This window comes from Sinohyriopsis cumingii, unplaced genomic scaffold (genome assembly GCF_028554795.1).
Source record: "Sinohyriopsis cumingii isolate HCF-2022 unplaced genomic scaffold, ASM2855479v2 utg000898l, whole genome shotgun sequence".
NCBI lineage: Eukaryota > Metazoa > Mollusca > Bivalvia > Unionida > Unionidae > Sinohyriopsis > Sinohyriopsis cumingii.
The window spans coordinates 625,709-651,118 of NW_028315941.1; the positions used below are offsets into that span (position 1 = coordinate 625,709).

Here is a 25,410-nt window from a genome sequence, read left to right on the forward strand (position 1 = left end):
TCTCCCCTTACATGCAAGATTTGGTGAAACTGTGTAAAAATGTCCCAGTTATTATTTTCACTCATGCCAAGAAGCACGCTCTTGTCACAAGAGACCTCACAAAAGCCAGAAGCAACATGGAAGATATACCAAAACAAGCTGGATGAGTATTTTACTTCAAAGGAAAGTATACTCTATATTTCCAACTTTTTCTCTCTTTCTATAATGACAAAATTCTGTCTTCAAAGTTGCCACACTTTTTGTCATCATCACACATTTAGGTACTTTCACATGGAGTCGAAGCGACTTCACAGTCAGTTCGTGCAGTACTTATTTAGACATGCAAGTCTCTAGTGCTCATATAACTCCTTTACATGTGTAATTCCTTTACAAATGGGTACGTATTGGCAAGAACCTATCCAAGGCTTTCTTAGCGTCTGGGCATCAAATTTAATATATTTACTTGTATGGACAGTCTCTCTGCTTTTTTCCCCAAGAATTATTGCCTCATAATGGATTTTGTTGCACCTGCTGTGTACGTCTCTATAATAGTGCCTCAGTTCCCTTGTACATGAAGGTTTATTCTCTGTATACAATCTGGTGCATTTCTTCTGTTCTGGTTGGACATGTATAGGTCAGCACTCTATATATGGTTTATTTAGTCACCTGCTGCGCATGCATTTTTCTATAGGCGACCCTTGAATTATGCATATATGCATAGACTTTAAATCATATTTATTTGATATTTAATAGCTTTGCACATGTAGACTATGTGACTGCACAAGTTAGTTTCGGGTTACATTATTTACATGGGTGCATCTCTTTATGCTCTGAAGAACTCGTGTATGTATAATTCCATCCTTTCTTGTATATAATGGTGAGTTATTTTACCACAGTATTTTTAGCCTTGGAACACCATGCTTCAGTGATTCTACTTGACTGTACATGCCTTCCTTGACCTTAACTACAGGTAAGCATTGTAATTGAAATCACATCTGCTATCACATTTTCCAGGTAACCATTATTTAGTGTAGCTCTTTGCATACATGGTAAGTCTTGTGCATTACAGGGGACCGTGGCCTCACTTCACCCATCTAAGATGCTGCTGCTTGCTCTACCAGTACTGTAATCTGTTCTACCGTGGAAAGATTCTGTCTTCTGATCTGATCCTCCACTGAAGACGTTTTTCCACCCCCTGGAGGTTTGTCCTCTGACTCCAACTCCAAGAACATGCACCAGCACTCCAAGATCTGTTGATCATATGACTAACGGAAGATTCTGACTTAAGTTGTATTCACAGTCTGGGAGAATTTCATACTTTCTGGTCCTCCTTCATCATCAGTTCGTCGGCAGTTCTAACATTTGCACTCCACCAGCTTTTCATTCAGAACCCCAGCATTGACAGTGATCTCACCTTGTTGGGGACGACATAGCCACATTCCATACATATGGATTGGATGGTCTTTGTTGCCACTGCACCACTGTTGTTGGACTTTTGTTCTATCTGGCTATCTTCCAACCAATGAAATATAGCTTATCTTTTCCCACTCAAAATACCTCAGGCCATGCATTGGAGTCTGTCTCAAGCTAAGAGCATGGCCTTCATCCTCTCCCGTCTGTTTAACGTCCCAATGGAAGAAGTACACTAACAAGCCATCAAGGAGACACCTTTCCCTCTCTTCTGCAACCACAGCATTGATAAACGCATAGTATGGGGAATCAACAAAAGGACCCAAGGGCCAGTCATCAGACACAAACCTCTGAAAGCCATTCTATCGAAACTCCAACAATTTCATGCTGTGAGGATATAGCACTGAGAGGGTTCTATCGTTCATTCCACTCTTTTTTCTTGGTCCCAATGGCAAATGACTCTTTACGTCTTGTCATCAGCCTAAGCAAACTCAATCCATTTATCCACACCCCTTGGTTCTGACTGGAAATACTGCATTTTGAAAAATATCCATGAGGGAGACTTTGCCATCACCGTGGGTTTAGATGGCACATACCTTTGTGTCTCTATTCTTGTGATCCACTTACAACATCTATCAATTCAGGGCACCCCAACTGAGGCTCAATGTCGGCCCCAGGGTCTTCCCTTGTCTGACGAATAGAGTAATGGAGCATGTCTGGACCATTACTGTGGTGACAACATCAAGTTACCTGGACAACACCATGCAGCATCAGTGAGTTAGCTCTAACCAGTCATAGCCCCTTGTTACCAGTCCTCATCAGCAAGGAAAAATCTGACCTAGTAGCATCTCAACAATTCCTTCACCTATGTATGGACCTCAGTACACAAGCACCATAGTTTGTCTCCTTCAGGATAGGGCATTGAAACGACCTATGGTAGTACTTTACTTTCAGTGAATTTTATCTGCATGGGATTGCTACACACGGCAGCAGTCATCATGGTCCTAAGTCACCCTCTACTGACATTGCTACTGTTTTTTCTGCATGAATGGAGTCCTCAAACCAGAGGAGAAAGTTTGCTACCTGTGGTATCAATGCCTGGAGAGGTAAGATACGTTCATTTGTGCACACTGGGTGAAACTGTCAGTGACTTTGCTTTTGGATTGGAGGGCCATTGTGGACAATCCTCTCAAAATCTGCACCTAATTGAGGCAACATAGCAGAATTGGGAGCAACCTAACTTTCCTCATGGGGGGTATGCATCTGTGTGTCCACCTGCTCAGATTCCAGTCTGTACTGATGCAAGTACGAAAGGCTGGGGAGCCCACCCACTACCATCATTTTGGACACCAGGTGTGCATGCTTTCCCCAGGAATGATATCTTTATATCAATAATTCTGGAGAGGACAGCCATTGCGAAAGCCTTTCATTGGGGGCAAGAATATTTAGATGGCAAGGGATTTCTCATTCTGTCTGACAACTAGACAGTGGTGACTTATTTTAACAACAGTGATTATCTTAATCCTTCAATAGTGATTTATATCCAGCAACAAGGAGGACCCCAGTCCCCAGACCTTTACGTCAAGGTGTGGGACTTTTTGAAGTGGTGTTGTCATCAACAAGCCTTACATGTTCAGCATATCCCGGGACTCCTCACCGCACTGACCAACCCTTCATCTTGGAATAATCTCCTAATACAGAAGGAGTGGTCTCTCCATCCCCCTGTTCTCACTCACATCTATACCGACTGTTGGTGGGCCTGTTTGCAACAATTGGGAATGCAAAACCCCATCATTTGTCTCTCCCATCCCGAACCCAGCAGCTTGGGCTCTGGATGCCCTATCATTGGATTGGACCAATCTGAACTCATACACCAACTCTCAACACCTCTGATTCTAAGTGATTCAGAAAACAAGGGAATCAGCAAGTTGCTTCATTCTCATCACACCACTCCTAATGAAAAATTGTGGATTAACTACCTCATTAATATTGCATCACAAACCCCACGGAATTTGCGTTTTCCTTCATTTACTCATATTACCATGTCAACCTATGTTTCATCCTTGTTCGGTACCCTGAACCAACACGTCTGGATCATCTCAAACAGGCCCTCAGAATTGAACATTTTCACAACCAGTCATGGAGAGAATCGCTCAGGCACGATGTCCCTCCAATCCAAAAGCAAAGTCATTGACAGTTTCACCCAGTGGAACACAAATGAACGTATCTTACCTCTCCAGGCATTGATACCACAGGTAGCATTCTTCCTCCTCTGGTTTGAAGAGAGCAAGTTAATGCCAAGCACAGTACAAGGTTAACGCTCCACAATCGCCGACACCTTTCATCATCATTGGAGAGAGGATATCAGACAAACCCAGGACTTGTTCCACCTTCTCACCAGCTTTGTGTATACGTGGCCAAAAATGTTAACTCTATGCCCAAAACAGAACCTATCTTGGGTATTAAGCTGGCTGGATAGACACTTTCAGTGGTATCTCTGGCTCTCCTTTTCATACAAGACCTGCTTCCTCATGGCCTTTGCAACTGCAGGCAGAATTCTCAAAATAACATGCTTTATCAGTAGACCCAATTTACATGCAAGTTTCGACAAGATAGGTCAGTCTTATTTATGATGGTATCCTTTTTCATTGCTGATAAACATCTCACTGCCATGGGTAGCTAAACTTTTGCCATGAATCCTGTCTCATCTGGACTCATCATTTAAAGACCACCTACAAGACCCAGTCCAGGCTTCAGGTGATTAGTTAATACGAACCGAACAGTTGCATTGAGGGAGATCACACCGCTTTCTACTTCTCATAAAAGGACAGGAGTATCAATCGGAACAGAATATCACATCCTGGAATAAGGGGGTTATTTACTCAGCATATAGGGAAATAACCCCAGCTCAATGAACTTTTAGACACTTAGGCTCAAGAGGTTTGAGCAGTTCCCACCAATCTAGCATCAGACCAGAACTGTTCACTAACTGACATCAGTCGGTCTGTGGAATGGAGATAGGAATCCACATTCTCAAGTTTTTTTCTCCTGAGATCTGTCATCCATGAGAAGCCAATTCAGTCTGGTAGGACCCATATCTGCAGCTCAACAGATTTCCCTTCCAGATTGATTGACAGCTTCCTAAGATGCGGCTTCAGGACTTAGCTAGATTTGTGGGGGGAAATTTGTTCCCTTTTGAAGCCGCACCCTGACAGATGGAGTCTACTCCCACTGGGTTATCAAAAAGCTTTCTCAATACCTTAGGAGACCGGAGATGTACCTCCCTTCACCTCTTCCCTATTCTCCTAAGCTATTATGATTGGGTAATGTATTCAATGAAGAAACCAGTTTTTCCTAGTAAAGTATGTTTATTCTTAAATACTTACCCAATTATAATATGCATACACCTCCCAGCCTTCCTGCAACTACATCCATAGGGAGTGTGCCCTCCGCTCCAGTAATAACTTGGATATTCTTACACTGTGCCACCAAGTCTTATATGTAAGGGAAGATCACTCTGTCCAACCGCCAAATAGGTCGGCAGACAACTTTTGGCTCCCTTTAGCTAGAAGTAGTATCTGGGAGGTCTGGATTGGTGAGGTAGTGGTAGTGCTCCTAAAGGATTATGATTGGGTAAGTATTTTTGTAGAAACATTGTGCAAGGAAAAACTGTTTTTTCAGTTAAAAATTAAAAACAATCATCTATTGTAAACATTTAATTTTGTGGGATGAAGTTCACATGTATGTTGGCAAATGGTAACACTTCTTTAGTAAATGTCTTTAATCAGCTCATGAAAGAAAAGGCTGTAAAATGCATGATTGTGTATATTTCACAAGATCTCTGATTGTAGGATGTTCAGCCTCGTGTGCAAGTTTTAATAACAGCATCATTTATGAAGCAAGACAGAATACAGACCTTTCGAAAGCATATTTTCTTAGGTATTAATAAGACAAAGACCTCATTCAGCCAAGTCATTACATCTTGTAATTCCAAAGAATAGAGGGTGAGAAGATCGCTTATGACATTATTGGTACTGAGTAATTGAGTGGGTTTTCACAACAGATAATATGAACGTTTGAACTGTCAATATGCATCCATCATTTAATGATGGAGATATTAAATGTTTCATGACTATTACAGTATCAGTTTATGACATTTATAGAAATCTGGTGTACTGTCTGCAGCATACAGCTTTACTTTAATATCAAATGAAACCAGTAACCAGACTCAATTTTCCAACTCGTCTTTTTGTGTATCTCAGTTCGGAACAATATGCACTCGGCCTGCAGAATCTACTTAGCAATCATTGTTGCAAAGTAATAAATAAAGGTCTATAGTGTTTGTATCTGGTTTTATGATATGGTCATTCATCTGTTTAAAATTTAGTCAGACAATGGTTACTGGGCACATTTAGCAGGTGGTCACTCATGACTGCATTCATTGAAATTGGTGCAGAGTGATTGGTCATTACTGACTATGTTCACTCATAGCAGAGATCACACAGATTAGGTTTTACTCTGTGTTGGTGATATGCAGGACAATTGTTTTCATACCATGGATTGAAAGACAGGAGCCATTAATATGTTATTTATGTATATTGACAATAAAAAACTAAATTCTACAGAAAACTTTTTTTAAAAATTTATTATATTATTTCTTTTAACTATTGCAAAACACTGATGATGTTTCTGTATTGAATGATAATCAGGAAATGCATTCATTGTAGGGATGCCTCATAAAGTGCCTTCAGAAGACATTGAGGAGTACCGATAATTTTCAGTAAGTAAAATTTTCTTATATGCGTTCCAGTGTACCTTTATCCATTGTAAATTTCCAATGACTAACGCTTGTATGAACGACTACAGCAAGAATAATTAACAATCAACACATGCTTTCAGCGTGCATATAACTTTTACTTAAGATTTTGTGAATATCGAAAGAAACGTGTGAAAACTACTACACTAATCATTGTGCAAAGTGCAGAGAACGACTTGCATTTGTGAACTTGCTTTTCCATAACGGTAAAATATTTGTTAAAAAACAAGGAAATTTATAACGAGTTCATAAGTAAACACCATACACATGTAAAACCCGAGAACTAAGTGCAGTAGGCCTGCAATGGTCACGAGTCACTTTGAAAATTTTTTTAAAGCTGAATGCATGTACAATTTCATACCCTTTTAATTTCCAGCTAATAAAGCGGACATTATTTACTGGTCAACTGATTGCGTCTAATAACACCGCCAAGCCCAGCAAACATGTTGGCGGTTTTCGTTTTTTTGATGTTTATTAAATTGTGAGAATCTTTTATCAACCACCGCATTGTCTGCTGCTTGGCTTTTTATGCAGTTAAAGAAGAAACACATGTTGGCTATTGTTTGAGCATCAATTGTATACAGAATTAATTGAAGACAATCACAAAGACAACTTAATGGCTTTACTCATGGACCCTTAATAAGTAATATTTCCAATAATGTTTATTTTGGCATAACTCTTAAAGAACCTGGTGAAATTGTTAAATTTCAGAAGCTACACCACGATCATATTATATCAAAATTAATACATGAACTCTTTTCCAAAATGAAAATAAACGTTTTGCACACTATTTCTTGTACTTTAAAAAAGAAAAATTCCTGGTACGAGAAAAATACATGTACATGTATTTAAAATTTCAGGAACTGCACCACGATCATATTATACTCGAATTCATATGCGATCTCTTCCCCAAATTGCTAATACATTTTTTATACACTATTTCATGTACTTTGAACAAAAAATATTTTTTCATGTGCGAATGAATACTGGTATATGAAATTTCAGGAGTCATGCCACGGCCTAGTTATATTCGAATGCACATTATCACGGTCATGTTATGGTGGGTTTGCACTGTGCTGAGAGACCTTCTAAGATAAATGGACCATCATGTTGATATGTCTATTGATAATGAATAATATCATATGCTGTGTATCATTAGTTTTATAAATATGTGGCAGATGTGTATTGTTTCACTCCTAATGATTTCATACTGTTTATTAGCTGAGTTTGAACAGGTCCTTAAGGAAACATGAAAGTGCTTGAATAGACCCATTGTTCAATAGGCATTTTGGAAGAATGCTGCTTTGATATCAATAACTCAAAGTCAGGACAAAGCTATCACAGCTTGGTATAGGTTGTTGATTGATCAGGCAGTGGAGATGTTTGAAATTGTTGCTGAAGTTCGAAAGGAACAGTCATATGTTTCCTATTTAACTAAATTGTTCATTTAGTACTTTTGACCAAAACAGATGTGTTTTTCGTTGTGGTCTTTTGACTCGTGCTACTTCAATAGACATTTCTGCTCTAGAAATAGGATAATTAACTTCAAAGTCCCCATAAGTATTATTAATTAATATCAAATAGTTTTCCATCTACACTTGTTCCAAAGCCAGGTTTCATTTGGCAAGCTAATATGCCCATTCATTGTAAACTATACCTTTTTCCTAATATTTCCAACTATTTCATAAAAATATTACTTTAGATTTCATGCAAACATTAGTTTATTTGATTATTAAAGGTAATAGGCAGTCATCACTTTCATTGCTGTTGCATATTCATTTGTATTGCAAATTGGAAAATTGGCATGTGAAATGAAACATTGACAATTAACAGTTGCTGAATCAGTAAAATCTTGAACTTGTTGAATAAAATTACTTTCATTATTTAACTTATAATATTTTATTCAAAATTGTTCCGTTGTTAAAACCACTCCGGTGGCCTAGTGGTTAGAGCGTCCGCCTCGGATGCGGGAGGTCATGGGTTCGATCCCCCACCGGGTCATACCAAAGACTTACAAAAATGGTACTAACAGCTGCCTTGCTTGGTGCTCAGCATTAAGAGGTTAGTGTTGGGACTGGTTGGCCCGGTGTCAGGATAATGTGACTGGATGGGACATCGTGCTACATGTCTGTGGCATGATGCCCCAGTGCTAGACATCACTATAAACTGCCACATTGCAGACATCGTAGCGATCTGACTGAAATTTTTTTAAAGCTACGTTAAAAATCAAAATCACATCACATCACATCCGTTATTAAAATTTAAATTCATAATTCAAAATGGAATTTTTGGGTGTACAAAATGGAATAACATCTGTGAAGTGAGATTGGTTTGAGAAGTGCAATCATAAAACAATTATTATTTGAAACTAGATCTGTTATATTACTAATAAGTTTATCCTCTGCAGGAAGAATAATAAAACTAATTATTCTGAAATTTAATTTCACATGATGGCTGGAATTGTTTATATAAATTGTATAACTGCTAGTATTTTAGTTTAAAATGAAAATAAATGTATTATTAATCAAGATATTTGGTAAAGGTAAAAAACTTGAAACCTAATTTAATGAGAAGATTGTTGCAAGTAATTTTGGAGAGGAAGGAAAGATGGTTAGGACACATCATGTGAGGTTAAAGCCTCTTATGAGATCTAAAAGGAGAGAGATTGGGTGGAAAGCAGCTAAGATGAAAATCAAGAGTTATGCATCTGGATGACCTCAAAGATGCAGAGTCATATGAAGTTATGAAGCATAGAGTGATATTTTTAAAAAATGGAAAAGATGGATGCATAAAACATGCAGTATTGCAGAAACAAATGAATGAATCAATGAATTTACTTGGTTACTTATCATACATACTCAGTTTGTGTGTGTGTAGGTGTTCTTGACTTTACTTGTTGCCCACCTAAAATTGCTCCAGAGATCCAAATTTATTTGAGGTTCTTACAACAATGAATCAAAATAAGTCACCATGCTCTGAAAATTATCAAGAAATCTAACAATGTAGAAGCTTTTGATGTAGACATACTGACAGTGAAATACTTAAAATAGTGGCATAAACTAACAGAGACCCATTTCATGAAATACTGTGTGTGTTTTAATGATCTTAATTTTCCTACAAGAAAACAATGTATAATTAATAAAATTATGGTTTCGTGAAACAGTTACTTGGTTTTTGTTTAACTAATCTCTTGTCTGCTGTTATAAATCTCGATATTTCATGGTAGCAAATGGAACCATTAAAATATTGTTACATCTCAATGAAAATGTGCCAATCACTATGGGACCTAACAATATGGTGTGCTACATTAGGAAAATAGTATCTGGTTAGATAATACCCGATAATCACTTCCACGGACATGATTCTGTTTTTGTCTGCTGAAATTCCATCTAAAAGTTTATGATTTCACTGATTGATTAACTTTAAATTTAGAAACTGTCAATCAGTATGGATTCATTTGAACTTGCTAGTTTTGTATTATTTAACAGCAGCATATAATTCTTTATTTTATTTACAAATAAATCCAGATTATAATAATCTCCACACAGTGAGGGCCCTTTTTTTAAATTTTGAAATTTGTGATATAATAGAGATCATTATTGTCAGATATTATGAAACTGAGCTATCTTACTATGGCCTTGAAAGGTCTTGAAAATGAAAATTTCCCCCTGAAATCTTGAAAGTGCGCAGATTTCAAGAGCAGAAAACCAATCAAAATAAAACATTTAAAATAAAACTGGCAGAAAATAGCAGTTGCTGTATATATGTATAGTACATGAACGATAAATAGACATTCAGTGAGCTTATGACTTGGTTACCAATCAAGATTGTGTTTATCAACATAAGAAAATTAAATGGCACTTTGTTAAATATTACTTTTTTATTTTTTATTTTCACATATTTTGAGTATTTAAATAAAATTCAGCATCAATAGGTTTCCTTTAGCAGATGTTCCATTCTCAGAATCAGCTATAACAATAGGTTGAAAGAAGAAATCTTGCGAAGTATGGGACCTCTTATTAAAATGTGCAGCAGCATGAGATGAAAATGATTGATCAATATAATTGTTTTTGTCTGATCTATGTTGGTTCATATATTTAGATATGTGTTGACTGGTTTGTCCAATATATCGGATGCCACATTTTGTGCACGTGATCAAATAATATTTGATGTTCCACAGTTAGTATCACAACACATTAAAAGTTTCTTTCATATTATTAATATTGAAAGAAGTATTTTCGTTAATAAAAGAACAGGTCTATTACATTTAGTTGATGATCCCTTTTTATATGATGTTTTTTTCTAGTTTAGAATTATGAAATCTTTAAGATTTTTAGTTCTTTTATAAAAAGTGTGGGTTTGCTTTCATGTAGCGATTTAACACTTGCTTTACATGATAATTTTTAATAAATCTCAATATTTGTTGATAATCTTACCTATATTAGGCAAACTTGGATTATATTCAGTAACAAAAGGAATGAAATCTTCATTTCTGTTTTTGATTTTACATTGTAAAAATTCAAGTTGTGTAAGAGAAGATACTCTTTGGACAACAGCGTTAATGATGTCATTAGGGTAATATCTATTTAAAAAAGACTAACCTGATTCTGTCAAAGATGATTTAAAAATAGTGTCATCCGAAATTATTCTTCTTTTATCTTTTTGCTTGGCTGTGTTGTATCTTGTTTTTACATGATTTAGGATGGCATGAAGAATATTCAACATAATGAATATTCATGTTTTTAACATGAACCATGGTAGTGATGTCATTATTTTAAGTTTTCATGACCTCTATGTCCAACATTTCAGTTTTAGACACATTCAATGTAAATTTTATTCTTGGATATAATTTGTTTAAACAGTCTATCAAATAATAACACCATCATTTTTTATTGTATAAATTGAGTTCTGGTAAAATATTGAACATTTGTCAATAATATATGAAGATGATTTTTTAAATATATTTTTTAAATGTGCACTGTACTTAATAAAGAATATTAATAAAACTGTTTATCTCTATTTATTCATAAATTTAAAATGTATATATATATATATATATATATATATATATATATATATATATATGGAATACTGCATTTTGTAGTCATAGCAAGGTACTAACAGCTGCCTTGCTTGGCGCTCAGCATTAGAGGTTAGTGTTAGGACTGGTCGGCCTGATGTCAGGATACCGTGACTGGGTGGGACATCATGCTTCATGTCTGCAGCATGATTCCCCAGTACTAGATGTCACTATAAACTGCCACATTGCAGACATCGTGGTGATATGACTGAAAAATTGTTAAAGCTACATTTAAAAAAAATCAAAATCCAAATATTTTAAAAATGTGTTGAATTTCCATGTGCCTCGTCCATGCTTTATCAATAAATTTACAGAAAAATGATCTTACTTGAAATTAATGTCTACAGTTTGCCATGAATACTTGAAGATCAGAAGATACTTTTCAAAGAGTAATTTAACTGGTCTTGTTTTCATTAAGGTTCTTCCCAAGTGTACCATTTCTGTAATGGATATCCCACGTGCCAAACATATTTGATCTAACCCTTCAAATATTGAACATAGTTTCTTGTTTAAATTTTGTTTATGTTTATGGCTAATTTTCTGTGTCATTATTATAATATACAGGTATGTGACAATTCCTACTTATAATTATTGAATAGTTTTTACTTTGAAAGTGTGTAACAAAAAATATTATTTATACAAAAGACAAAATAAAACACTTTGCATTATCTTAATCCTATCCAATGAATAGAATTAATTTAAGGTAATTTATTCTTGTATTCAGAATAAGGAGATTTCTATCCAGATCCTTCCATTGGTTTAAGTTTGAATATCTAAGCAATAATTGAATATTTTGCTAATTTGATAATAGAATAATAAGAAAGCTTCGTCTCAAACCCTCATTTTACTTCTCAAAAATGGTTCAATAGGTTTGCAGTTACTGTCTGCCAAAAATGTTAGAAAATATTTATCACTAAAGAAAATGCTTTCTTTGAACCAGATCATCAAAGTCCTGTCAAATGAGACAATAATTAATCAAAGTTATTAATAAAACAAAAGTATAGATTTTATTACCAATTGGAATGCTATTTTTCAAGAAGGTACCTTGTTTGAAAATATATTTTGAAGAAGCAGTCCTGAAATAATGATTATAAATAATTTCCTTTCACGGCTTATTCATTTATAGACATATAATGTACAGATGTGATGCCTACTTTCAAAGTAAGAATGTCTTTTTGCACTGAAAATAGGAAAGGAATGGAAAAATTGCCTTGTTTTTATTATGGGTTTCCTAAAGAAAGAAAAATCTGAGAAATTCACCATTGGCTATTTTTCTTTATAACTCCATGCTTTTTAGCAAATAAATATCTAATAAGTCATTATAATATAAGTCAAATCAGGATGATTTATGCTTATGTTAACTGATGATATACTCATTTGTACTGTTTTATATGTAATAAACTCCTACTACTCTGCAATGATGCCACAGTCTGCTGAGAATAAAGTGGACACAGTAGGAACTAAAAAATAAATAAAGGTGTCTGTAAAGAGTCAGGACATCAAAGAGTGCTTCTGTGAAGTAATGCATGTTTTTTTTTTTCTCTGTTAGGAATTTCTTGCAATATTAGTGGAGTAATGAGAGTGGAAGAAATCCATTTGTACTGACTGTGTAAAAGTGGATGTGCCAAATAGATCTTTACTACATATTTGTCCCTGGCCTTAATAGATTTAGTTTCATACCTTAAGATTAAATCCATGGTTGAAAGTTTTCCATCATGTTTTGGAAATTCCATCTTCAGAATTTCCCCACATGTCGTTCTTCCAAATCGTTCAAATCCGTTGATTTTTTTTTGGGGGGGTAGGAGGCTAAAGGGGTAGGAAAGCATTTAGTAGGAGGAAAAAAGAAATGCTCAGAGATACTAAATTTTAAACTGATGATTTTCTGTTGAATGAGTAAATGGAAGTTTTCATGCAGTATCATGTATATTTAATTAGCATTGTTGGTTTGTTGTTTTTATGTTTTATTTTATTATATTTTATGTATAATTGCATTTTGGACTTGACCTTGTTCAAAATAAAGTTAATTTTCTACCTGACCTGATCTGAATCATTGATTTGTTTTGTTTATTCTGTGCACAACTAATGCATAACCAATTCTTCTTGATGACTATGTGTTAACTGTAGGCTTATTATCTTTGCCAGAGTCAAGGACATTGTGTTTACTATATTCTTATTATAATTTTGGTAATAGACTTTCTAATGATAACTAAGATTCTGTCTTGTAAACATTAGGAATGTTTTGGTGATAGTGTTTCATAGAAAATGTTAATTGTGACCTGAGGTCAAGTAGAGGACTAGATAATCTTGTTTTTGTAGAAATTATTCATTCTTACTATTAGAGTATGAGGAAGAATCATTGTTCTGTCTAATATTTCATTTTAGCAGGAATTTTTTTATTCACTGGAAATACAAAGTTAATCTAAAAATAACATTTTTGGGAAGAGAGACTTTATAGGGTATATTCTTGGATTGTATTATTGTGATTCAACAAAAGACTGTCGGCACAACACCATAACGTGGGTCACTACAGCCACATCATCACTTCCAGCATTGGATTTATTTTGAATTACCATTAAAGTTTATTCAGAACTTTAATCTTTAGGACTTGTGTCAGTAATACTAGGATAATTTGGAATTTAATTCACAATACAGTAAGTTTGTTTTACATTTTTGTTCACTTTTGTTTTCAGGGAAATAAATTATTTGTTGAATTTTACAAAGTTTGTTGCCTATTGCTCTTTTCTATTACTTTATTTAAGACCATAGAATTATAATAGAAAAATGGGGGCTTGTCTGGGATACAAATTACTCTAAAATATTTCAGAAAAATTAATTTTTAAATTTAAATTCACCTTGTTTTGGATTTTTTTCTAGTCCTAGGTTCTATTTCACATTTTAGAAATCTTTAGTTAAACCAACAGGGTTTAACAATGCCATCTAAAGAGGAGAACTTTACTTCAAATCCTACCCAAGAATGGTTTGACTCCTTGAAAAAGGATGAATGGCTCCACCTTACCAGAAAAAAAAGATCTTTCTGAGGCAAAGGCTTCTTTAATGAAGCAAAAAAATCAAATATATTTTGGTTCCATATTTGGTAGAAAATAATATTTTGGATGAAAGTGCTTTGGGATTGATTAGTAAGTCTCGATCTGACTCTGACTTGCAAGTTATAAAATTGAACTTAAAATACAAGAATGAAATAGAGGTAAGAAAGCTTGCGCTTCAGAAAGAGGAAAGAGAGCATAATGCAGTTAAGAAAGAAGAAACACAAATCCATTTGGATTGCAATAGCAATTGCAGAAAGAGGAGAGAAAGATGCAGTATGAAAAAGAGAGAAAGCGAAAAGGGAGGAAGGCAATTTCAATTTAGATTAAAAAGGCAGAGCTGGAAGTGTAATTTTTGGCAAAGCTCATGACATCTTCACTTCCCTGTCAGTTCAGCAAAGTGCTGATTATGGTCTAGTCAGGGATTCATATCTTGAATTGTTGTGAGTTGGTACCTGAGGCTTAGGAACTATTAAAAAGAAACTGTACAAATCCATTTCAAATTTGCAAGAGAAAAAGAGCAATTATTTGATAGGTGGTGTTTAGCCATGTTGGTCAAGATTATAAAAATCTCATTAGTTAAGAATTGCGTCCATAGTGATTTCAGAACTTGATGAGCACATGGTCATAACTTTAGAAAAATATGCTTGTACAGCTGACGAGTATTCCTTTGCTCATTAAGTTTCTTTCATCAGTAAATCTTCCACTCAGCAGTCTTCTGGTAAAATATAAACTATTTTAATCTAATAGTAGCACTCCCAAATCTTAATCTGGCACAACTTTTAGAGATCAAGTTTCAGATAAGATTTCTCAGAAATCCTTACCTCTTCCTATCTGCACCTATTGCAAGAATAAATATAGACCTATTCCAAATGCTTCTATTTCTACGAGGTCAAGGTAATGGTCATGATCATGTATCCAAAGCAATACATTTTTGGGGTCAAACAAACCCGTCTGATTTTAATATTTAGAATTATAAACCATTCATGTCAAAATGTTCTATATCATGGGTGATTTGGCAAATCCTATATTATACACATTTTAAGGGATACAGGAGCTTCTCGGAGCCTTTTGTTGTCAGGTACTTTTTTGTTTCTAAGAAGTCCTCTTCTAATGAGAGTGTTCTTATTTGGGGTGTAGATTACAGCTTTGTTAATGTTCCTGACCAGTGTAAATTTTTCATCAGACTTTGTCTCAGGAGCAATCACTGTTGGAACAGTGTAGCTTGTACCCACTGAGAGTGTTCATTTATTACTAGGCAATGACTTAGCTGGACATATGGTTGTAGTTAATCCACTTGTAACTGGCAAACCTAGCTTAGATCAGAAAGTTGGTCCGATTAATCATTAAATCCCTAATTTATACCCAGCTTGTGCAATTACTGGAGCTATGACAAAGAAAGCTCTTGAGAATGATGTTGGTGAGGAAAGTATTCCTTTAGCTTACACATTTATTGATCAGGCTTTTGATGAGGTCACTTTTACTCATATGGATTACACAAAGGGTATTGATCACAGCAGTCCTCTTTTAACTACTCATTCTCTTTATTCTCATCAAAAAATCAGGGTTACAAATGACATGGGCTTGTCATCAAACAGGAACAAGATCATTAAATCTACTGTTTGTTTCAGAGGGCTATTAGTGAAACTGAAACCACAGAAAATACATGTTTGTTATTTGTAAAAATGAATTCCTTCTGAGAAAATGGAGACCACCTGAGGTACCTGCTGGTAACAAGTGGTCATTGAGCTATCAAATTTTAGTTCCAAAGTCATAGACAGAAAATTCTTAGTTTAGCCCATACTCTTTTGGCTGGTCATTGAAGGATGAATAAACTTATCACAAGATCTTGAATCAGTTCTAGTGGCAAAGTATGCAAAGTGATGTTTGTAAATACTGCCGATCTTGTAACACTTTTCAAATAGTAAGAAAACCCAATCAGATGATATCTAAGGCTCATTTGCAACTTATTCCTGCACTTGACAAACCATTTAGCAGAATAATGTTAGATTGTGTTGGTCACTTACCTAAGACCAAGTCAAAAATTAAAATAAGGTATGACAAAATTACAATGGAGAGAACTTTTAAGTTCTGTCTCTCTTTCTCAATTTTCAAAGTTTTCATCAGATCTGATATCATAATCCTTAAAAAGTTTATAAGAAAATGAATGTGTTAATTTACAATATTGGTACTCCTGGGATGTAAATATGTTAAAAGAGTAGCAGTATGTTGATTGATATAGCCAGGTTAAGCATGCGATCAATTAAGTCGTACCTGTCGCACACAGGGTTTAAGCAATGGAACACAATCAAACTGTAGTGACTTTGGTGTAACTCATCACCAGAATTCAGAAATTGTGAATAATCTGGACCAGGCACTTTCACATCTGCAGCATCAAGAAAAGAATGAACTAAAACAGCTATTACTTGAATATTAACACTTGTTTCCAGATGTTCCTACATGAACAAATAAAATCTACCATGATGTTGAAATTGTAGATTCCACAGTGGTGAATCAGCATCAAAGCAGGATAAACCCTATACAACATGAATGTTTGAAAAAGAAATTCATTATTTGCAGGAGAATGATTTCATTGAACCAAGTAAAACTGACTGGAATGTACCATGCATACTTGTACCACAACCAGATAATACATTTTTCATATGCACAGACTATGAAAAGATGGACAGTATGGCCAAAACAGATTCATTTCCATTGCCAAGAATCAATGACTGCATTGATACAATTGGAGTTTGCAAAATATGTTGCATGTGTGACCTTTAGAATGGATTCTTCCAATTTCCTTTGATGGAATGGGCAGAGGAAATTTCAGTATTCATAACTCCAGATGGACTTCATCAGTATCAAGTCATATCATTTGGGATGTAAGGTTCGCTTTGTACATTTCAACGTTTATTGAATATGATTACATCTGGTCTATATAATTGTGATGCTTAAATTAATGATGTCATCATCTATAATGACACTTGGAAAGATCACTAAGAGACAATTCAGACATTTTTTGACAGACTTGACAATTAATGAATTAAAGAAATGTTCATTTTGAATCTGTTTATACTTGCTTATATAATGAAGTTTCACATATTTTTATACTTTTTTAATGACTCTATAAACCTGTCTGTAATTGTATTCCTTACTTATTTATGGTAAGAATTATATAGTAAGAAATTATTTACAGATCATGGTACTTTCTTTCTTTTCATGGTTATTTATATTCATTATCAATTTATATTTTAATTGTCATTACATGGTGTGTGTGTGACTTGGATTTTTAACGTAGCTTTAACAATTGTTCAGTCATATCGCTACGATGTCTGCAGTGTGGCAGTTTATAGTGATGTCTAGCACTGGGGAATCGTGCTGCAGACACGAAGCATGATATCCCACCCAGTCACATTATCCTGACACCAGGCCAACCAGTCCTAACACTAACCTCTTGATGCTGAGCGCCAAGTGAGGCAGCTGTTAGTAACATTTTTGTAAGTCTTTGGTATGACTCGGCTGGGGATCGAACCCACAACCTCCCACATCTGAGGCAGACGCTCTAACCACTAGGCTACCGGAGCAGTTCATGACATGGAAGTGATGCTGTTATGAAAATAATGTTAAGATCCTATTTTCTCACATTCTTGTATGTGTATGATTATGTTTTCATTTTGGAATGCTGATATAAAATCTCAATTATGCCTGTGACTTCTATTCTTATTATTGGACTATTTTGACCTTTTAATGTGCAAGAAAAGTAGAAAAATCTTCCAAATTTCAGTCATCACTCTAGAACAATAGTTCACTGTAATGAAGTAAACATTAATTGTAAGTCATTTGCATACAAAAAATGAGCAGTGGATGATGTAAAGTATTCCACAGACAGTCCATTTGCACCTAGCTACTTGTATAGCTTCTCTAGTCATTATGAATAAAAAAGCCGCTGTTGTAAATGCTATTTTAAAAAAAATATTCTCATTTTTTTAAGGTTAAATCAATTGCAGATCAAGTTGAATTGAGGACTAATTGATTATTTTTTGTCTGTCAATTTAATGAATGAAATTGAAGTTTATGCTTATTGTCAAATTTTGTATCATTGCACAAGTTCTTTTCAGATGAGTTACATTACCCATACCATGTCAATATCATCCACTGTTCTTTCAAACCTTAATTGTGTTTGAAAGACACTGAAAGTTTAAACTTAATTTTTCATTGTACACCAAACAATTTATGCTCTATTAAGAAAATATTTCATTGAGTGTACTGCCATTTGAAAGTTTCAGCAGTATTCTGAATATGCCGTTTTTACTTCAGTCCTAATTTTTCATTCAGATATGTGAGAAGCAAATCCATCATTCTGCTTCCGTATATGATAAGAAACTTCCACCCTCTGGATCAAGTGTTTGCAGTTGGGACACTTGGCACAATCCAAAGTCAGAATCAAAATTCTAACCCTTGGGTGGAATTTTCCTATTCTACACTGATGAATATGATGAATTGTATTAGTCATGAGGAATTGTGATGAGCATGAGTGAAAAATGACTGGTATCAGTTTCACCTTTGATAAAGGGAATAATATTCACAAATACATGATGGCATACCTGTCAGTCGGCTATAACCATTATCTTTCCATTTTTTTTAGAAAAAAACAGTTGCTCTGCACCCTTGAAAGCAGTTGAAGGGTGAAGACGGAACATTTAAAAAGCTGCATGATGATTATTTTTCATTCATTGTGTCCAAGGCATCATATCCTAGTCACCTAAAATCAAAGTGAGAGTTCAAGAGGCAGATCGTGTTAAAGTTGAGACCGCTAATTGATGAAGAAGTAGACAAACTGCGGCAGATTAATGCACCTTAGAGAACTGGTTTAAATGCTGAAAGCTTTGAGATCAAATTTTTTTGTGGTGCATGTTTTACCCCCAGTGTACAAGAAACTTTGTTACTGCCCTCTGTATCACTAAAATCTGTAGTATATGGACACAGACAACTAATTAAATTCCCAGTGTTAATATAGGGCCCGATTACTTTTCTAGTAGGTCCAGCAGTTCAAACTTGCATCCAGTGAATAATCTATCAAAGAGTAGTCTTGTAAAATGATACAGGAGATGCAATGCACGGCACATTTTTGGGATGAATTCCCTTTTAGGTGCCCACTACAAGGGGTGAAACGATTCATTAATATATCAGTGTATCAATACTTTTACCATACCAATATGCCTTGATACAAGAGGTGGAGAATTGATACAAAATGATACTTACCCACAGAGGTTAGCTTCTTATTCAGCATTCATGAATACTTATTATTTACCTTTTTTTTTAAATTGATAATTTGTATAAGACTTGTGGCACAGTCACTCGTTTCTGTCAGTAAAAATGAAAAGCTTATTAACACTCATTGATACATGGCACAGGTGTTTTGTTTCACCCCTACCCACTATTGCATACAATTCTGGCTCAGTGAAAACTCTGGTTATATCCATTACTACCATATGTGCCAGCAGTGATCAGATGAAAATGGTTTTAGGATAAAGCCCACTGTTATATACAATTTACCCATATGTCATTCTTTTCCAGGAATTGTTTGTATCCACTTAGTAAGCTTCATTGTGTTAAATATGGTATTTAATGTACCACCACTCGTAGATTAGATGTTGCCTATGAAAAAATTAGTTGTCTGTGACCATATAAATCAGTGGTTCCCAGAGTGGGCAATACTGCCCCCATGGAACAGTGGGATTACTGAGGGGGGGAGGTGCTAATGCTGAATAATGCTAGGAGGTGCTGCGGATAACCAAGGGGGTGGTGGCTCAAAATAGTTTGGGTACCACTGACATTGATCATTAAGATGTTTCATAATTTTTTTATCATATTGTATTTTTACGGATTATATTTTTCTATCAATCTTTGGAGGATGTTTTAGTATTACCAATTATGTTGCTCAAGTAATTTTTGTATGAAAGTTGTTTACTAATTTTTTGATCATTTCTTGTATTTCATCATCTGTATTTTCCTCAACTGGTCTAATTAAATTTGCATGGTGTCATAGTCTTCCAGATATTCAAAAAAAATGTCTTCAGTCACCTTCATAAGCATCTATTGCATTTATTCTTGTTTGGAGTAAATATTGTTACACATAATAGTTCATTACTGTTTGCAACTTTTAAATAGTATTAGACAGCGTGTTAGCCAGTGTTTGAAAAAGTTTCGCATTTAAAAAAACTTTTCTTGTATCATCAATCAGTTTTTATACATATGAGATTTTATCAGAATAGAACCAGTGTGTTCAGAGGCGGCATTAGGAGTATGCAGGGCCTAGAGGCGACCATGACCGAACGGGGCCAGAGTATTGGTATCTCGATTGGTATGCTGCTGCAAACACTGATTATGTCTAGACTAGATCAACTTTCGTGATTTGGCGCATGAATTTAGTTTTTTCATTTATCAGCATTTCCAATTTTCCTGAGAATATAGCTTGACAAACTCATAAGGACAATCTTAGACCTTAAGTGTGGGGCCCCCTTAAGAGCAGGGCCTGGGTGGTCGCCCCACTTGCCACCCCCAAACGCCGTTCATGAATGTGTTCAATGACTTAATTTATTGTCATCCTGTTCTCTCAGGCTATTTAACAAAATTATAGACTTTTGTAATACGAGGTTTGAGTTATTCTTAACTAGCTGACCCATTTTGACATTTGTTTTTTATATGTATCACATTTTCTATCATTACATTGTTTATTGTTCGATTAGAGCTGTGCTCAGTACATGCGAATGCCATTTCCTTTATGTCAAAAAATGTACTTTTCAAACATACAGCAAAAGTCTAAAACTTTTCAATGTTATATTTTATACTTATATTAGTCTATTCATGGTGCTTTGCTAATTGCTTGTAATGGCCATTAACATTGTATAAAATAATGCCATCATCAAAATATTTTTAACAAAGACTCACACAGTTAACAATTCATATATGCTGAAGCCTTGTCATTACAAGCGTTACAAGTTGTATGTTTTGTCCTATAATGGATCAAGGTCATTGTATAGTTTTTTGTTTTGACTTTCCACAAATTGTGTCTGATTCATTATATGTCTCTTTAGTTTTATGATTATTGAATCCTAATATTTTATCATTGCGTGTACTGTGTGATATAAACTATGCAACTGTTACTTAAATGGATTTTAAAGTTGTGCTTGAAATGTTGAACATAAAGACTTTCTCCATGGACCCTAATTTTCACTCATTCTCTCTTTGACTTTATTCACTGACAGTTTGTTGTAAGGAAAGATTTTCTTTTTGATTTCATCAGAAATATTGTGATAACCAACCACAAATCTATTATATGTGATGAAATGGATAGTTTACCATTTCTTTTTTCAATCGGATTGGTAACATATATTTCTCTCACTGTGCAACCTTCATAACTTTTGGCTATCTTCAAAAGATTGATAATGATACAGCTCTCCAATTATCCAGCAAGATAGGTTTGCATAGGTGAAGCATTGTTATCAGAGAAAGTTAAACAGCCAGGCTCCTGCCATAAAAGATTTTTCTGTTTAATTTGTAACCACACTGCATTTCTTAGCCACAAACTTTGTTGTAAGCTTTTTCAAAAAAAAAGAGCTGTCCAATGCTTCTCTTATTTCTTTCTCTTTCAGTTTCTTTTGATCCACTATGTTCTTTATTGAAAAGTCTTTCAGTATTTTTTTCTTTGATTGCATTTTTGATGTGTTTCTTCTTCTTATAATGATTCATGGTGAAAGTAAACTACTCATGGATAATTTCATCATCATTGATCACATTGCTTATCATGTCATTGATGCTGTTCAACATACAAATGGCAGATGTTGCTATTTCATCGGGTTTTGAAACTTTTGTGGAGATTCACTATTGTCTAGAAAACTTTGCATTGAATCTCATTAATGTTCTACCAAACCAACTAAAAGCAGAGGGAGCATCTGTTTTATTAGCTATCCCTGCAAAATCTAATCCAGCAGCTCTTGATACCATACCTCCTAACACTGTAGCCATACCAGCCTGCACCCAATTTAAACCTTTGTATGATACCTTTGTATTTCTTTCTAACACCTCTGTATTGTTTGATCTCACTTACCAAATCATTTTAAATCTCATTAATTTTGTACAGTCTAGAATGGAGACCATTTATAAGGTAATATGAGTTTGCTAAAGGCACATGACAAACTATCAGCAATGTATAAGATGTTATAGGTTTGATGGTCTTTTCACTCATTTTTTTCAGATGAAGAAGACAACTTTGGCAGTTAATAAAGTGTATCATTATTGTAGATATTTTAAGTTTTATTAATATTTTAATTGCAAACTTTTGAAACAGTTTTTGAACCTCTAATTATATTAATGACGTGTTGTTTACCCCAAAGAATGATACAAATAAAAAAAAAACACTAAATGACAAAGTAACTAAAATAACTTTCATCTAGGAAAGAAACAGTTGGGACAGCACTCCAAAGCCACCAGCTTATTACGCTGCCAACAACTCCATGGAATCCTGCTCTTGTCTCAAACAATAATTATTATAATTTCTGAAGCCATTTTTTTCCATTTTTGTTAATCAACAAATAATCTGTGCCTCATGATGGAAAATCTTGTCCATCATCATCAAACATTTTAAACATCTTGCTACAGATGGTAGTAGTAAATATGGTCACGCCTATTGCAATTGATATAGCAGTGTTTTTGTGCTGTTTTTCTTTAAACAGCTGTTTCAGCCTTTCTACCACTTTTTACTTGTTTCAGTATTTTCTCTGAGAATGATCTCCAGCTGTGTTAGATATCAACTATTTTTGCTCTCAACACTTTTCAACTGTTATTTAAATACATATTTTTGCTTAAATCTCCTTTATGCTGTATTTTTTATTTTGTTGTTGTTTTTATAAAAAAAGTAACTAAGCAAAATGTTCGTATCCACTTTTGCACATCAGATTTAATGGAATCTAGTTATGAATTCTATTGCATTTACATTAACTACTTAGTTTCGCTTTCTTATTTTGTAGTTAATGATCTGATTTCAGATGGCCTCCACTAGTATATGTGCAATGATATCCCTTTGTGGAGGAGAAATCTAATTCTTTTGACAGGGGTAGTTGTTTCAGGGGTGAATCAGAATTGTTTCGACGTAGTCGATTAAGAAAATTGGTGGTTCACTATGTGTAAAAACCTGAAAAGAAATGTTGAGGTGGGTACTGACAATTATACCATTCTAACTAAAACTGAGGTTTCATTCTTCTGAATCCTCTACTGATTTCTAAAAAGACCTATAAAGTTAAACCATTGAATAAACTAAACTAAAATGTATTTTGTAAGCCATATTGATGGATCTCTTTGCAATATGCTGTATATCGATGACAATAATGCTGTACATAAATGAATTAAACCTTAATTATGCTACACATCCTATGATCATCGGAATCATGTTTGTTGCATTTGCAGTCTCTAACATTCTGATTTGTACATGGTACAGTATAACCTGCCTTCTGACCAAAAAATAATGGTTTGTCTTGATATTGATAACCTGATATAATAAGTTTATTCACTGAGAACCTTGTCTCTCGAGACATGTTTTACTGTACTTTTAATTAATATTTAAGCTTCTTTTGCCTGTTGATCAAATGGTTCATTTGTATCAATTAGTTGCATCTGTATTTTTGCGCAGGTACGTTTAGCTGATCAGCAATAGGTTCTGACAAATATTTAATTTGTTGAACTTCGTTCAGTCCTTGCTGTTTCACCAGTATTTCTAATCCAATTGAATTTGTCCTGAATTTCTGTTCAGGTAAAGATAGGTTTCACTTGCTGGTTTGCAAATTCATCTTACAATTCATCATAAAATGGGATTCCTCTCAGTGGCATGGCAACACATTCTGGGACTTCCCCCCTCCCCCCCAAAGCAAAACATCTGGAGCCCCCACCCGATTACAAAAAAGGTTCCATGATGGAAATTTTGTGCCCCTGATAGGGGATAAGTGTTTGGTACCATGTAAAATTCTCCTGATTGTGTTGACTATCCTCAAATTACTCCAGTGTAGTTAAAATCTTTATCTTTCATCCATTTCATTAGTCTGGTTAATCAGTTTTCTATTTTCCCTATATCTGGATAATAATTTTTTTATTGAAATATGTAGTCTATTTTTACTCACTGCATTTTCACCTTTTTGTTATCATGGCTGATGCTATTCATCTCGATATAATCGTTTAAAGTAATCTTTAAATAAAATATGTATCTGCATCTTTCCGAGTGGCAGAGTGGTCTAAAGTGCTTTCCATTACGGATCACTGCCATCTCACCTCAGTCTGCGAGGGTTCGACTCCATGATTCGGCCAATGTGGGTATGTGAGAAAGCTTGCCTGTAGCTTCTTGTTGGTCGGTGGATCTTCCTGGGGTTTTCTCGGGTTCTTCCTCCACCATTAATACTGGCCGCCATGCATAGCCTATCGTGTGCTGAAAAATGGCGTTAAACCCAACAACAAGAACAAAAACAACAGCATCTTTTCTAAGGACGGTTCCTTTTTAAACATACGTGGTACATAGGGAAGGGAGGTTTTTTTATTTTATTAAATATATGCTAGGGTTATTCTGATTACTCACAGAGTTCCTCTGAAACTAATACAAAATTCTAAATTGCTTCTAAGGTGAGGCCAAGTGGTCTAAAGTGCTCACTGTTCCAGATCACTGCCATCTCACCTGTCTTATTGGGTTCAAGTCTTGGGCTTGGCTGTTGTGGGTACATGAGAAAGCTTGCCAGTAACTGCTTGTGGGTCATTGGTTCTTCCAAGGGTTTTCCCGGTTTCTTCCTCCACCAGTTATACTGACTGGCATGTATAGCCTATCTTGTGCTGAAAAACATTAAACCCCATAACAACAGCATCTAATAGTGACTATTCTGCGTTGAAAGTGCTTTCCCTGGATCCCAAGCATGTTTTACTGGAACCGCCCTAAAACAGTATGTAGGTATATTTTTGGTATTTCAGATAAATTAATATTGTACTCTCTTAAATATTACTCTTCAACACAGCTAATTTTGACACACTTTCCTCCAAACTTA

General features: G+C 34.9%; 1 protein-coding gene and 1 long non-coding RNA gene across 2 annotated transcripts in view; both read left to right on the top strand.

Moving 5' to 3' along the window:
• Positions 1 to 3,707, top strand: part of LOC149773104 (uncharacterized) — a 138,013-nt gene extending 134,306 nt beyond the window's left edge. Inside the window, exon 11 of the mRNA XM_089946817.1 lies at positions 2,923 to 3,707. Within this exon, the coding sequence (XP_089802943.1) occupies positions 2,923 to 3,707 (785 nt within the window). The remainder of the gene's footprint in view (positions 1 to 2,922) is intronic.
• Positions 3,708 to 6,118: 2,411 nt separating this feature from the next.
• On the top strand, positions 6,119 to 23,332 carry LOC149773106 (uncharacterized). The gene is made up of 2 exons (XR_016417478.1): positions 6,119 to 6,169; positions 18,978 to 23,332. It is a non-coding gene; the product is annotated as an uncharacterized LOC149773106 (long non-coding RNA).
• Positions 23,333 to 25,410: the final 2,078 nt, after the last annotated feature.